The sequence below is a fragment of the Chinchilla lanigera genome, unplaced genomic scaffold (genome assembly GCF_000276665.1).
Source record: "Chinchilla lanigera isolate Chin_1 unplaced genomic scaffold, ChiLan1.0 scaffold00012, whole genome shotgun sequence".
Lineage (NCBI taxonomy): Eukaryota > Metazoa > Chordata > Mammalia > Rodentia > Chinchillidae > Chinchilla > Chinchilla lanigera.
In genome coordinates, this window is record NW_004955413.1 from 9800886 (window position 1) to 9816266 (window position 15381).

The 15381-nt window shown below is 42.1% G+C and overlaps 1 protein-coding gene across 2 annotated transcripts; it reads right to left on the reverse strand.

Moving 5' to 3' along the window:
- Positions 1 to 4962: 4962 nt before the first annotated feature.
- On the reverse strand, positions 4963 to 14731 carry Gprc5d (G protein-coupled receptor, class C, group 5, member D). Of its 2 annotated transcripts, XM_005378976.2 has the most exons (4): positions 14652 to 14731; positions 12654 to 13594; positions 6324 to 6391; positions 4963 to 5232 (listed from the first exon to the last, which is right to left on the reverse strand). In XM_005378976.2, the coding sequence occupies exons 2-4, from the start codon at positions 13549 to 13551 to the stop codon at positions 5161 to 5163; spliced, it is 1038 nt and encodes a 345-aa protein (XP_005379033.1). In that variant the 5' UTR covers positions 13552 to 13594; positions 14652 to 14731; the 3' UTR covers positions 4963 to 5160. The 2 variants fall into 2 exon arrangements, with proteins under 2 accessions (XP_005379033.1, XP_005379034.1); XM_005378977.1 differs by lacking the exon at positions 6324 to 6391 and having other exon boundaries at positions 5147 to 5232.
- Positions 14732 to 15381: the final 650 nt, after the last annotated feature.

The window sequence follows — 15381 nt, forward strand, 5'->3', positions numbered from 1 at the left end:
TAGGGAGTGCTGAGCTATATCCTGGCCCTATTTATTTATTTAGAGACAGGGTCTCAATAAGTGGCCCAGGCTGGCCTCACATTTTCCATCTTTCTGCCTCATCCTTCTGAGCAGCTGGGATTATAGGTTACAAAGTGAGCTCAAGGCCAGCCTGAAGTGCATTGAGACCCTGTCTCAAAAAGACAAAAAACGAAACAAAACAAAACAAAACCCAAAAAACAAACAAAAGAAAACACAACAACAACAAAAAAACCATTGGGCTGGCCCATTAAGACATTTTGAGCAGCTCTCTTAAAATGTCTTTCTTTATTCAGATGTCAGGTGCTACTTTTTAGAAGTCAAGGTTTTCATGATTTTTGCCATTTAACATTGGTTGAGAAAGCCTCCCACAAGGGCAAACTTTTGCACCAATAAAGCAAAAAGAAATTTTCTGCTCAGTCTGTATTAATTAGATTCTTTTAAAGGAGGCTCAATGGGCTGACTCTGAGGAGGATGCTCCAGAAGTCTCTTGTTTATCTTATTCTGCCAGAATTTAAGCGAGGTTTGGTGTGTGGGAACCCTCTCTCTACATTACCAACGTCTCTAGGAAGAGGCAGATTTTGGAATGTATTGGAAATTATGATTGGAGAACAAGAACTCACTAATTTAGCTAATATGAAGCAGATATTATTGTAGGAAAACAGAGAGTTTAACAGGCAAAAAAAAAATAACAGAGAGAATGAGAAAATTTTAACTTGATCCAACCATAGGTTAAAGAATGAACAGAAAGCTCTTTAAGCTTACAGGGAGGTCATGAAATTTAATGGGGAGGGAAATAAACCTTTGATGTTCTTTGTGTCAGGGAAAAACCATTAAGATGAAAGAAATATTAACTCTACCTGGGTAGATATTTTATTAGACCTGTACTCTAACCAACTGAGCTGGCAGGTATTTTAAAATGAAGTTTCTCATTGATTTGTTTTTGTTGGGATAAAATAAATTCACATGGGACCTATCTAGTATATGTAAGACAACAGTACCATTTGAATTATGTAACCCATTACATATGAGATGAATTCAGATTTTTCAAATACCTGGTAAATTTAATAATTGGGTAAAATATGATAATTATAGTTTCTCTTTTAAGGAGGTTCCATTTATTTATTTATTTATTTATTTATTGAGATAGGGTCTCGCTATGCAGTGCAGGTTGGCCTTGAACTCGCTTATGTAGCTCAGGCTGGCCTTGAACTTGAGGTGACCTTCATGCCTCAGCCTCCCAAGTGCTGAGATTAAAGATCTCCCACAGCGAGGAGATAAAGTGCAGATCTTTATTTAAAGGACTCTTCAGATTTTTATTTCTATGTGTACTGCTACATAAACTCAAGAGAAATTAAACTGTATGCTCATAAAAATATTCTATAATCTCATACATTACATTTTCTGGATTAGTCTGTCCTGCACTGGTCACTCATGGTGCAGTTATGCCTTCTCCTACTGCCCAGAGAGTACTTCAAGGCACACAGCCTCCCACAGAGAAAGCAGACATATATGAGCAAATCTGTACCACAGGATTAAGCGAGACACATCTGAATGGGCCAACAGAGGGTACAGACCCAAGTGCAGCCAATCTCTGATCTGACTGGAAGCTAAGGGGGGCTGATGCAAAAGAGCTCCCAATCGGAGACCATGATCGGCTGGACCAATCAGAATCCTTCTGAGGACTCTGACCTATCAGGAAAGAATCCAGTCAGCTCATAGTAGGTGGCTAAGTGAAAATACTAAGAGAACCAACTATGGCGAAGAATATGTCAAAGTGGCTGAGGGGGGTTATGGAGACAGGGCAGGGGACAGCAAGCTCCTCTGGGTGATGATGGTACCAGTTCTCCATCAGGTAGGCTGAGTGGTTATAGTGGGCTCCTAGAGAAAGTTTATCTCCTTGCTGTGGGTAACCTTACAATAAAACTCCATTCTGAAGGCAGCCTGAATGACGTATGTGCAATCTACAACCCCCCAACCATCACGGATACTTACTCTAAAATTTGGTAAACTTATGCTGTAAATTTCAGAGGCAATTTGTTTTAACTTTACCTACACTAACTTTTGAAAAAATGTTTTGGAAGAAAGTACAGTATTAGGCCATCATTAGGCATTAATGGGCTTTCAAAAATTTGCCACTGGAATCTGTAGGAAACATCTCCCACCTGCAAGAACAAAACAAAACAAAATTAAGTTGACGGTGTCATTGTCATCATTATTGGGATAAAAGACAGGAGGATCAGTGGTAATTGTTTTCTTTCAGGACAGACGTAAGGTTGCGTGGCTTGTTTCTACCTCTTAAATTAGGTTGTTTATGTGAATGCTACCTCATCTATAGGTCAGGGTCTTACTAAAAGCTTAAACATTTTCTCTCAGTATTTTATTACCAATAAGTGCAGAAGGTTAAGTGCTTTGGTCATTTACCAAGGTGCTGGCTTGTACTGATAACATTGCTTAGGGCACAGGTTTAAAGAAAGAGCAGCTAATTTTAACATAGCAGAAAAACGCATGAAGGTGTAGCAAATGATCCTTTAAAAAGGGCGGAGAATCTGGGTTCTGGTTCATGCAGAACCATATTAATGAACCATATTATCCTGGACAACACTTATCCTCATCTGTAAGGCAAAGAAGCCATGTTCCTGAAATTCTCTCCATTGTATTATCTCTTTCACAGAAACGTGAGCTCTGCAAAGCAATGCTGCCTGCTTTGTCTAGGGCGGAGTCCTAGAATAAATCCTGGCACCTAGCAGATGCTCAGAAATGTTTGTCTCTATTGAAAAATTCATGCTGTACATTGTTCACTAAAAGACTCTCCTACAGGGGGAGAGTTCAGTTTTTCATAGTGCTTTCACATAGCGGGAACCCAGCACTCCCTAGCTGCATATCTCATTTGGCTCCCAAGGGGGATGTGCCTTACTTGTTAATATGGAAATACAGGCATGGAGAAGCCTCTGGTGGGAGAAGAAGACCGGCCTAGGAGTCAGAAAACCTAGCCCACCACTAACTCCTCTGTGGCTTTGAGTAAGTTATCCTATCCCTCCAAGGAAAGAGTGCTACTAAGGATCCTTTTGGAGGCAGGCCCCTAGAACAGATCGTATCAAGGTCACCTTCGGCCGCGGGTGGAGGATACGGGCTGCAGGACAACTGAAGGCAAGACAGTGAGTGCAGAGGCACAGCTCACTGGAAACATCAAGACAGGCAGACTTTGCATTTTACGGTCACCACTTAACATCCTTTACGAGCATCAGCATGGAGTGGAGTGGCTGTTCCTTTGCTCTTACTGGTTCATCAAAGAGGTCACTGTCTGCTGCCATGGTCACTGTGATGGGGTGGCGATACCAGGGGAGAAAACTGGCAGTCTGTAGGATGGCCGTTGTATTTACATTGGCCGGGTAGAGTGATCCTGAATATCCTGCTATAAATTTTATGGAAAATTCCATTTTTGTTTTTGAGATAGGGTCTTCTTATGTAGTCTGTGCTAGCCTTGAACTCACTATGTAGGCCCAGACTGGCCTGAAACTTGCAGTGGTCTCCTTCCCCCATCTCTTTCTTCCTCCAGTCTTTCTCTCCCCCTCTCTCCTTCTCCCTCTCCCCTTCTCCTTCTCTTTCTTCCCACAGTGCTGAGGATCACACCCAGGGCCTCATGCATGCTAAACGAGTGCTCCACCAGGGATCTACTTACCCAGCCTTTCGGGTTTCTTCATGCAAAGTGACTAGACATCTCATACTCACTAGGATGGCCACTATACATAGAAACAAAAAACAGAAACACCGAGGAAATAACAAGTATTGGTGGGGTTATGGAGAGATTGGTGCTCTTTGTTCACTATCGGCAAAAATGTAAAATGAAAGAAAAAAAAGGAAATGTAAAATGAGATAGCCACAATGGCAAACAATCTGAAGGATCCTTAAAAAGTCAAAAATAAAATTACCATATGGTCCAGAAATCTCACTTTTGGCCATATATGCAAAAACAGAGTCAGGTGTGGTGGTACATGCCTGTAATCCTAGCACTCGGAAGGCTGAGGCAGGAGAGTCACTGTGAGTTTGAGGCCAGCCTGGACTACATAGTGAGTTCAAAACTAGCCTGGGCTGCATGATGAGATTGCATCCCAATCACTCCCCACCAAAAAAAAAAAAAAAAAAAAAAAAAAAAAAAAATAGAATTGAAAGCAGGATTCAAAGGGATATATGTGCACTCATGTTCATTGGAGCATTAATCACAAAGGCCATGATGTAGGAGCAACTCAAATATTTGACGGATGAATAATGTGGCGTCTCCATACAGTGCAATGCTACTTAACCTTCAAAAAGAAGGAAAGCCTGTTACATGCTACAGCATGGATGGACCTTGAGGGACATTGTACTGTGTGAAATAAGCCAGCTACAAAAGGACACATACTTTGTGATTCTATTATATGAGGCATCTAAAATAGTCAAAGTCATAGGAATGGCAAATAGAATGGTGGCAGCTAGGGGCTGGGGAGGGGGGTGTTCAAAGGACATAGGATTTCAATTTTGCTAAAAGAAAAAGTCCTAGAGACCTTTGTATACTACAGGGTCAATGTACTTAATTGAACACTCAAATGTGGTTTAAATGGTAAATTCTGCTATTTTTTAAAAGCATGACTAAAAAATACTAACCAGTGGAATAATCCAGTGAAGTTGCTACTAACATCTCTACTTTGTCATGTTAGGATAAGCCTAATTTCTTCAGACCAGTGTATTTCAGTCCCATTAATAAGAGGCACCAATTCCGTACAGGTTTGCTAGGAAACGGCTAGTGCGGCTACACGAATGAAGAAACAGACACACAGGGGCAGGGGATATAGCTCAGCGGCACAAGTGCCTTCCTGGCAAGCTTAAGGTCCTGAGTTCGATTCCTGATACAAAAAAAAAAAAAAAAAAGACAAGAAAGAGACACACAGGCAAGTTAGGGTGGCCAGCAAGTGTGTAATTCTGCTTGAAAAGGTAGTTTTTTGATGAAGGGTCCAGAACGGTGGGAGGGGCTAAGAAACAGCAGAGGAAGGATCAGCAGAGGCACTGTTAGCAGTGTGACTGGCGAGCTCTCCAGAGGCCTATCCCCGTCACCTGGGTCAGGCTGCGCTCCTCGATTTCCGCGGTTCCTGTTTCCAGTAGATGTTATAATTGTGCATCTTGCTGGGGGCTTAGCGTCGCCCGGGGGATGAGATACTCTTGTGTAGTATCAACAGTCTGGAAAGGAAGAAATGCCATTGTCAACATTCTGAGCCAGCGTGGGGGACAATCATCCCTTGAACTGCGTTTGAAATGTTATCAGCTTGCCATCGTTTAATTCTTTGTTAATGAAAAAGAAAAAAAGTGTCCTGAGCCTCCTCGTCTCAGGCTACCCTCTTAGGCATTAACAAGAATCTTTTTGCAAGGCTCTGGAATCATTGATTACTGAAGATTGAAACTCATCCAAGAACGTCTTAGAAGGGATAATAGAGATTTTCTCATCGCGTAAATGCCCTCCTGAGGGTTAATTAGAGCAAATGATTTATAGCTATGTCCTGGTCCTTGTGTCGTTCTAAAAAAAGGCAGAGTCTCAGAGAACAGTCCACACGGCCTAGCTTAGCTAGTTACCTGGTAAAGTTCACTGAACAAGCAGTCTGAGTGTGCCTTTTACTCCTGGATGGGGCTTTTGAGCCCCCTCATGAAAATGCTGTGTCCCAGTGTGGTATTTTTGGTGTCTGGATTTGAATGTGTTGGAGCCATCACAGTATGGGTGTGAGTTATGTCCAGTCTACTTAGCAGTGTTCCCTGTTTTTCTCCCAAAAGAATTAAAATTGGTTCATCCACTGTCGATGACAGACCTTGCCTGTTCTTGGGGGCAGCCTTGGGGCTGGAGCTAGACAGTGATTCAGAGGGGCAGTGAGGTGGGTGCTCAGGGGATGGAGTTAGACAACTTATACTAAAACCGGACTGGGAACTCACTCAGATTTATCATCTTCGGTTGACCTCAATGCAAAATCCGGTCAGCTGGCTCCTCTTCACCCTCCTACAAACCCTCTATCCTCCCTTTTCTTTCCAAGGACATTTGCTTGCATCAGAATAGACAGAAGCCTCACAGATGTGGGCAGAGGAGAACGGGCGCCTTGCCTAGCTTGTGCCACCCTGGTACAGCTCGGAGCTGGATGGCACAAACTACATGCCCTTGGGGACGATCCTGCCCTGACTTGCGTGCCTTAGGTCAGTAAGGCCATTGCAAGTGGAGGCCGGAAGGCTCTTCAAAGGAAGGGGTGGGGGCTCTGTCCCTCCTGGGCGAATGAGAGGAGCACATTTACCTGCAGCTGAATGGGAGAACCACAGGCAGCTAATGCTACATCCTCCTCAGCTCCATCACTGTCTCGGGCTGAAAGCCAAAGGAGGGAGGGCTGGGTTAGTGCTGGAGGCTTAGGGGGAAACAGCTCACGAGGATGAGATGCTCAACGGCTTGCAAAGGGGCCCCTGACCCTTGAGGAGCAACACTCATTTGGGGCTGTGACTGGAAAAATGTATGATTTAGGAGTGTTTTAAAAATTTATGAGGAAGGTCCTATGCGTGTGTCCAGGAGAACCAATGGGAGTTTAGGAACCGAAAGGGTGGAAGAGTCACCATCACTTTCTAGAGAAAGCGCACTAGCCCCTGAGCAGAGTGCCTGCTGTCTTAGTAGTAACTGTGTAAACTTGGGCATCACACTCTCTTAAATTGTCTCTTTGGGCTCCATTCTCAATTTTAAAAAGTGAATATAATAATTAAAAAAAAAAAAGACCCCTAGAGGCATTCTATACTGTGGTAGGGCAGCCACACACACAGTTACTTTCTTAATGTCTGTCTTCTCGACACGATGTAAGCTTGGTGCAGACAGATGCCTGTCTGTCTCCAAGGCCAGGCACATGCTCCATCCATTGTTAGCATTCGGGTGGTCACAGACATAACTGTGTCTCTAGTGTTCATGCTCAGAGTCTGCAGTGCTGAGTGGAGAAGGACTGCTGGGTCCCTCACCTGTGTTACCGAAAGCCAAGTCCCTTAGCACTTTGTTGCCTTTGCTTCCTGAGGGAATTGAAAGACAGTGATGTAATTGTAAATGTATTGCATAGAGATGCTTTGAGGATGTAGTTCATATATGTATAAAACCCTCGGATCAGGACATGATATAGAGAAAAATATGTGCGCTCTTCTTTGTGTATTGTTATTGATGGTGGTAATGGTGTGTAGTTTTAACTGATGCACTGAGAACCTCCTCCCACTGGCATTTTTTAAAGGAGCTGGAGGAGGTGAGGTTTGAAAGGTTTGTCTTGTCATTTCCCTCCTTCTCCTTCTCCCGCTTTCCTCCTTCTTGTTTCAGTACTGGGGATTAAATCCAGGGGCTCTGAGCTAAAATCCTCAGCTTCTTCTTTTTTTTTTTAAACAAAACTTTTGAGCAGGATCTCTGTAAGTTGCTGACCTCTTCAACTTTAATCCTCCTGCCTCAGCCTCCCAAGTAGCTGGGATTACAGGTACGCGTGTACCACTGCACTAGGCAAATGCTTGTCTTTCAAGGCAGAACAAACTGAAGTCTTGGCTTTACTTTGCTCTTTGTAGCATAACAAGACTCCTCCATTTAGTCTCTTGGTAACCAGCTTTCAGTCAACATTCTCATCAGACCAAATCATACATTAGAAAAACTAATTCTCCAGCTCGTTTTTGCTCAAGGATTTACCAAAAGGCTGAGTATTTTTCTCCATTCAACAAACAACTGTCTCATGGTAGGAACTGCAAGTTGAAGACGACCTGACATTCATACAGGGAGGATGTAAGGAGGGGTATAATAACCATCATTTATCAACCAAGACTCTGAGGAGACTCCTAGAGTCTTTGGAGCGCCCGGTCTTGTGTTTTCAGAAACAATTTTCCCAGTTGGTATGAAAGGGGCAGAGTGGAGTCTTAAAGCCTGGGTGCTGCTGCCCAGTTATGTTCTAATCTCCATGGATGTGAACCCTGCATACACCCTGCACTATCTTCTGACCTGCTCTCTCTTAGCGCCCTTCATCTGCCTGTAACTCTTTTTCAATTTATTTTTTAACTGATAAATAAAATAGGACTTATAATGGAGCACCATGTGACATTTCTATACCTGTATCCTTTGCACAATGCCCAAATCCAGGAAAATACTGTCTCCTAACACAGTTATCATTTCTTTGTTTACTTGTTTTTTAGTACTGGGAATCAAACTGAGGACCTTGCCCTTGCCAGGCACGTGCTGTGTCACAGAGCTATATCCCCGGCCCAGTTATCATTTCTTTATGATTAAAAATATTCTAAATCCTTCCTTGTAGCTCTTAAGAAAACATACAACACACAGCACACAGCGCCACCTATTGTGTAATAGTGCACCAGCACAAAGCACCCACTGATCTAGCTCACCCACTAATCCCCCCAGCCTTAGGGAACCACCATTCTGCTCCCAACAACTATGAAACCAACTTCTTTTTTTGTAGGGGGGGTGGAAGGCAGGGTCTCACCGTGTAATTCAGGCTGGCCTTGAACTCACTATGTAGCCCAGGCTGGCCTTGAACTCACAGCAATCCTCCTGCCTCAGCCTCCTAAGTGCTGGGATTACAGGCATGCGCCACCATGCCCGACTTCAAATCAACTTTTGTAGATTCCTGCAACACCTGAGAGTAACAAAAAGAGCTTCCTGTAGAGGAACAAATGACAATTGTGACACCTGAGACCATGTGAACTGGATTTCCTTGGGGAAGGTGGATGTGCCTTGAAGAACAAAAATGTTGAGAATTGTCAAAAAGGACTGCATTTAGCGAAAGTTGGGAACACATTCCAAAAGACTTATGTTTTCAGGAACAATTTTCTCCTGGTTTGTCTCACCTTGGCCCATTTTTATATTATATAGGTACATAGGTTATCTTTGCCTAATATCTTCAAAAACAATCATACTAGGTTTGTCTATTCAAACATCACATGGAAAAGTGTCCACAGTACTGTGATTCTTTTGAACATAGATGGGACTTTCTTTTAGCAATCTTGGTGTAACAGTATTCTACTTTATCTAAAACAGATAAAATGGATAATAGAGGAGAAGTTTTTCTCTCACAAAAGTATCAGTAGTTGATAATCTACTAGATTTAAGACCTCTGCAAATTTCTAGTGAAAGACCAACTGATTTAGTTGATTAAGAAATCCATCCGTTTATTTTTGGACATAGTTATACTTCATTTGGGAATATATTAAATATTAAATTATTTAAAAATTTGGGAGTATATTAAATATTAAAAAATTCACCAACTTCATATATAAAATGAGGAACATATTCATCAACTGATCTAATTAATGAAGTATATGTTAAAAAGTAGCATAGTCCCAGATGTATGTAAATGACCTATTAAACATTCACCTAATGGCTTCTGCATTTTAACTTTGCATTTTAATTGCTTTATTTATACACCCACAAATTCTTTGCCCTACTCTTGAACTTCTTTATGTTATAGTTTCCTGAACCTAACAATGTGCTGAGATTATAAAATAACATCCAAATGCCACAAGAGCACATATCTATATTTTTGGCTTAAGATTCTGGTGAAGAACAACTGGTTTGAAAAGTCCAATCAATACATGTTTAGAACATAGGGCAAAGAATATGTCTACCCATTTGTTCAGTATCTTGTAGTGACATGCCTGATTGCATTTTCACTCTCTATCCAGATGTTTTTTATATCTTGGGTTTAAGTTCATAAGCCACTTCAGAGAGATAAAGTCTAATCTCCCAAAAGACTTCTGGGGAGCTAGAGTCCTTAATCCCTTTTGCTAATCTGTTCAAGCAAAGTGTTTATCATCTCTTGTTTTCATATTTGATCTAAATCCCTCCTACATTGGTTCAAATTCATTCTACCCCCACCTCTTGTTTTTGGTTGGAGGTGGAAAATGGACAGGACAATAGCCTCCTGTAGGGAGGTCTTCCTGCTTGTGAAATTCTCTGCTAATTATCCTTGGAGATACTTTTCTTTCAGTTGAATAATTCTGCTCCCATAAGCCCAGTGGTAAATCAAACACTTATGTGACTGGAGCCACAGCCACAAACATCATTAGTTGGAAGAGTCATACGACAGCTGCTTGCCTGATGGACTTGGACAAAATGACGTGTCTTAGTCCAGAATTTGGAGAGAAGGAAGGAGAGGGAGAAGAAGGGAAAGAGGAAGAGGAAAGGAAGGGGGGGGGAGAGAGAGAGAGAGAGAGAGAGAGAGAGAGAGAGAGAGAAGGAGAAGTTGGGTCATCTACCAGAAAAGTACATAAAGTTTAAGAACTGCCAAGTCAGGCTCATTGTCTTACCCTTTTCACACAGGGCTGATGCTATAACTCTTTAATCATCTTTGTGGTTTTCTGCAGCGCCTCCCCAAAGTCCCCATCCTTCTCATTAAAGGTTCCCAGGCCTGGGATGGGATACTCACTGGAGACTGACTCATGCTGAGGACAAGGACAAGGCTGCTTTGGCAGCCGCGTCTGTTTACACAGTGCCTGGACTGTTTCTTCAGCAAACTGCCCAAGGCAGCCAAGAGCTGCTTTCCCGCCAGCTCCTGAGCCACGATGACATTTAGAATCTTCCTTCTTACTGTTCTTCTATTTCTCTGGCACTTAACTCTCAGGTTATCTATTTGTATGTTTTTCCTAAGTAGCTGTAATCCTGCATTTTTAAATTGACTTTTAATTAGTCTCTCTTTTTTTTTTTTTTTTTTTTTGTCGGTTTTTTTGAGACAGGGTCTCACTGTGTAGTTCAGGCCAGCCATGAGCTCACTTTGGAGCCCAGGCTGGTCTCGAACTCAAAATGATCCTCCTGCCTCAGCCTCCCGAGTGTTGGGATTACAGGCATGTGCCACCACGCCTGGCCATAGTCTTCTAATTTTTGATATTTGCACTTTTTTCCCTGGTGAACTATTCTATTTTATTCTCTAACCTGGAGTTTCTGATGGCTTTGGCCAATCTTGGAGAGAAATCTAGAATTTTTTTTTAAACTACACTATTGATTTTTTTTTTCTCCCCACGAAATATCAAATTGGTTTGGCAGTGACTATCACTGCCAGACTATTTCCTACTCAGAAATGGGTTTTCTGACCTTGCTTGGGTAACAGGATTGTCCTGGCCAACTCAGGAAACATGTTCTTTTGTAAACACTCTTCAACTAAGACATTCCTTAGAAAATTTTAAACACATGTGTAACACTTGGGGGAAGGTAAGGAATACTGATCATTACAAGTGTGTATTTGGTTATTGTGGAAATCCGAGGGCTTTTTTCTGACTTTTGTTTGGTGGAAACACTCAACAACAAAAAAGCAAACATAGCAACCTTTATCCTATCTTCTGGTAAGAACTATGAAAAGAATTTTCAAGAAAGATGGACTCTGCAATTCTGCCGCAGTTCTCCAGTGATCTGATTGCACATTATCCACAAGCAATAAAAAAATTTTAGAGGAAGGATATAGTGTTAATTTCTGATTCTTGGTCAACTGAAGTGAAAAGAATTAATGGGCACATTTATCTGAACAGGATTTAACTGGAATGTACAATTAGCCATAGATTGTAGCTCAAAAAAAGTATATGCACTTCAAAGGAAAGCTTTACATTAATTTTCTTCAGCTTGGTGAACATTATGTATACTGCATAATGTATAAAATAACACCCTTATTATACACTAGAAATAAAGCGTGAGAAATCAGTAGCCTATTAAGATATAAAAATGGATGTAAATCTATGATCATGAGTTTTAAATAATGGACCAGATGTTTTAGCAAAGGAATTAATGAGTTTTGATACATTTCCAGATAACTGAAATTAGTACTATTTCCCTCAGGTTGCTGGGGACTGGATATCTTTGTTGTTATAGACAATGTGGTTTATTTTATAACAAAATAGAATCAGGTGGCTTGGTCTTACATAAGGATAAAAATTTGACCCAGAAATTATTATGAAAACATCATGTAAGCAAGATGCTCTAAGTCTACCAGTGATCACACATCTGAACTTTTACTCAGAGTTTCAATTAATTGATCCTTCCTGTTGCTTTTTTGTAAATCTTGAAAGCTTTAAAACAGTTAATAGTTTCAAAGTAGAAATCTGGAAGCCGTTGGGTTTTGTGGCTTTTATGAGTGGTGAGTCCCACAAAAAATTTAAGATTATGTTGGGACAAATTAGCTTTGAAACTTGAAATTTGAAAATGTCAGTCACTGCTGCCAAGATTGACTCTGTCCTTGATAGCTGACTCATTTGGATGTAGCATTCAACATCATACAATAGCATGGTCCAAGCCTAGTTTGGGGCTGATTAACTGAATTGTATAGTGGGTGCCTCTCTTTACCCAGCTTGAGCACTCAGTCATGCCTTGTTTTCTTAGGATCTTTGACTTGTGTCTGTCTTGGTCCCTCCTGGTAAAGCTCTCGTTTTAGAAGTACTAATTTTTCATAAAAATTTAACCTTGAATCTGGGAGTTTTCATCTCCGTGCTTGAACTATGAAGTTACTCACCAAAAATCTGACCATTCCTTTTGAATACCTCTTGTTCAGCCTGCTGCCCTATTTCTTTGCATTTCTCCCAGTGGAGACCCTCCCTGTCCCCCGAACCCTGCCCATGTCCCCACAGGAAAGTACCTCTGGAGAGCTCCTGGTTCTCCGAGCGGAAGGTGCGCTGGTAGACTGGGACTGCACCACAGGTGTTGCTTTGTGCAGGGCAATCCTGCCTACACGATCTGTAGAGAATGCAGAGCTCAGGGATGATGTACAGCAGCAGAAAAACCCATGCGTTGGTGACCAGGCCAATGCAGATGACTGCATCGTCCCACTGGGGCTGCCGCTGGAGCTGTGGGTTGCCTCTCGTGAGCATGGAGATCCACACCACCCAGATAATGATGGAGATGAGCACAGTGACAAAGATGAGCCTTCCATGCTGCTTCCAGTTCTCACATGGGCCACAGAAAGTGGCTTTGGAGATGAAGAATGTGAGGGCCATCAGGAGGAGGACATAGACCAAGAGCACAACAAAGTCCACATTGAGCTGATAGGGTGTCATGTGCACGAACATCATGCCTCGGGTCATCATGAGGGTCACATACTCAATGGCAATAATGGTCTGGAGCAGACTGACACCAACAGCAATGCACAGGATTGTTGTCCACGAGAAGGAGACTCCACCCCGGACCAATTTCACCAGGTTGGAGGCATGAGCCAGGAGACATGAGAAGCAGAGAGCAAAGAGAACCCCAAAGAGAAAGTAGCGCACAGGGGCAGTTTGTTCATTGAACTGGACGATGAAGGCAAAAGCGAGTCCAAAGAGCCCCAGCACACCCAGCAGGAAGACGAATTGGGTGGGGAGGACGTTCCACTGACTGCAGTCTTGCACTTTTCGCATGAGGAAGAGGAATGCTAAGAGCAGCAGAATTGTCACCACGATGCCAATTGCTGCCAAGGCCTCCAGGACAATGCCCCATGTCCCCTCATTGTCACAGAAGAGATAATAGTCATTAGTGGACTCCATGCAATCATCATACATGGTGACTTATAGGTGGAGCTCACAGGAATGGTCTTCGGGTACCCTGCAGAAAAAGGTTGAGACAAACAGATGACTTTCCATCCATCCATCCATCCATCCATCCATCCATCCATCCATCCATCCATCTACCCACAGAATGATGTTAGGAATCCTAGGCAAGCACTATCGTCTCTCATTCCACATGAAGGAAATGGCTTTGCCAAATGTCACTAGGACACTGAGAAGACACAGCTCCATTTTGTTTGACTCATGATAAGCTAAATGCTAAGCTTCTGTAGAGAGGTGAAAATAAGCTATATACATATAGTCTATGGGGATGGGAAATGCTGCTCATAGATAAACCCTAGGTTTATAACTGTTGTATATAGGATGCCAGGAAAGGAAATGAGAAAGCTAACCTAGGAATCTCCAAGCTATCTGCTAAGAAAGCTCCATATTTCTGCTGGGAAAAGAATGGATTTCCTTGGGGTTCTATAGAACTCATCCTTTTTTTTTTAGATAGGGTCTTATTAAATTACTAAATTGCCCAGGCAAGGTTTGAAAAATCATCCATTTCTGTGTCACAACTTCTAAGGCCTTTTGAAAGCAAATACAGACTTTTTTCATAAGATGGGATATGTGACAACGTTTGCATGATAGCTGGGATTCCAGCTATGTCAGCAAAGGTTGGCCACATAAATGGATCATTGATTAAATTATTCTCAACATGGATGCCCTGCTTGAAGGCCATAGCCTATGACTTTTCCCAGTGATTTTAATTTAATAACTGTTTCTTCCTTCACTTCAAGTCCAATGCAACAGGTATTATTCAACATCTGCAGTTTGTTTATCAAGGAATTATACAAAATGATTCCTTTTTTTACCAAAAATTTCACACCAAAGTCCATGTTTTGACTGAGGTGGTTTGGTAAAAAAACATCTCATATATTTATTTGGAGAAAACTGAACCAAACCAAACCAAACCAAACCAAACCAAGCCAAACCAAACCACCTTGCTACCAAATACCCCTAAACCCATTCCCCTTCAATTACACCCAAACTAGATGGCTGGAGCGATCCTGGTTTATAGCTGCCAGCACGACCCCTTAGTTCTGACTTACCTCCTCGGTGTCTGCCCTGGAAGCTGAGGCTGTAGTGGTGGTGAGGCTTTAACTGCAAATGAGTAAGAAGGAGACAACCTCAGCTTCTTTAATCTCGCCCCAAATGGGCGGAAGAACTGCAGGCCCTCACTCAGGTTCCTGCAGTGCCTATAAAAAGAACCGGAAGGACAGAAAGACACACCTATTCCAGTTTCACAGCAGATTTTCCGCATAGATTTCTTTGGTGAGAACCATTATTTTTTATTCTTCTGCTCAGGAGAGGCACCTTGGCCTCCAGGAGACCCTAAAGCGGTGTGAATTTAGAGACCTCTGCTTCCTTCTCATATATTCGGTGTATTCAGGAAACAACAGGGCCTCATAGAAAGATACTTCATTCTGGCCAGATACCCATCTGGCCTCATAGAAAGATACTTCGTTCTTCTTCTCACCTACTTCCTAAAAAATCCACTTCAGAGATGTCCCTACATTTTAATTTAATTGTAAGATTCAAAACAGCATCCATTTTACAAATTTACAAGAGTTTCACTAAGCCATAAGAAGGGTAATTTTGCCTACTATTAGCATTCAAATGGTCAATGGGCCAGATGTGGTGGCTCACATATGCCTGTAATTCCAGCACTCCGGGAGGCTGAGGCAGGAGGACCATAAGTTCAGCCTAGCCTGGGCAGCTTAATTACGTAGTGAGATCCTGTCCTAAAAAATAAAGATAAAAATAAAGGAAGATTAGAGA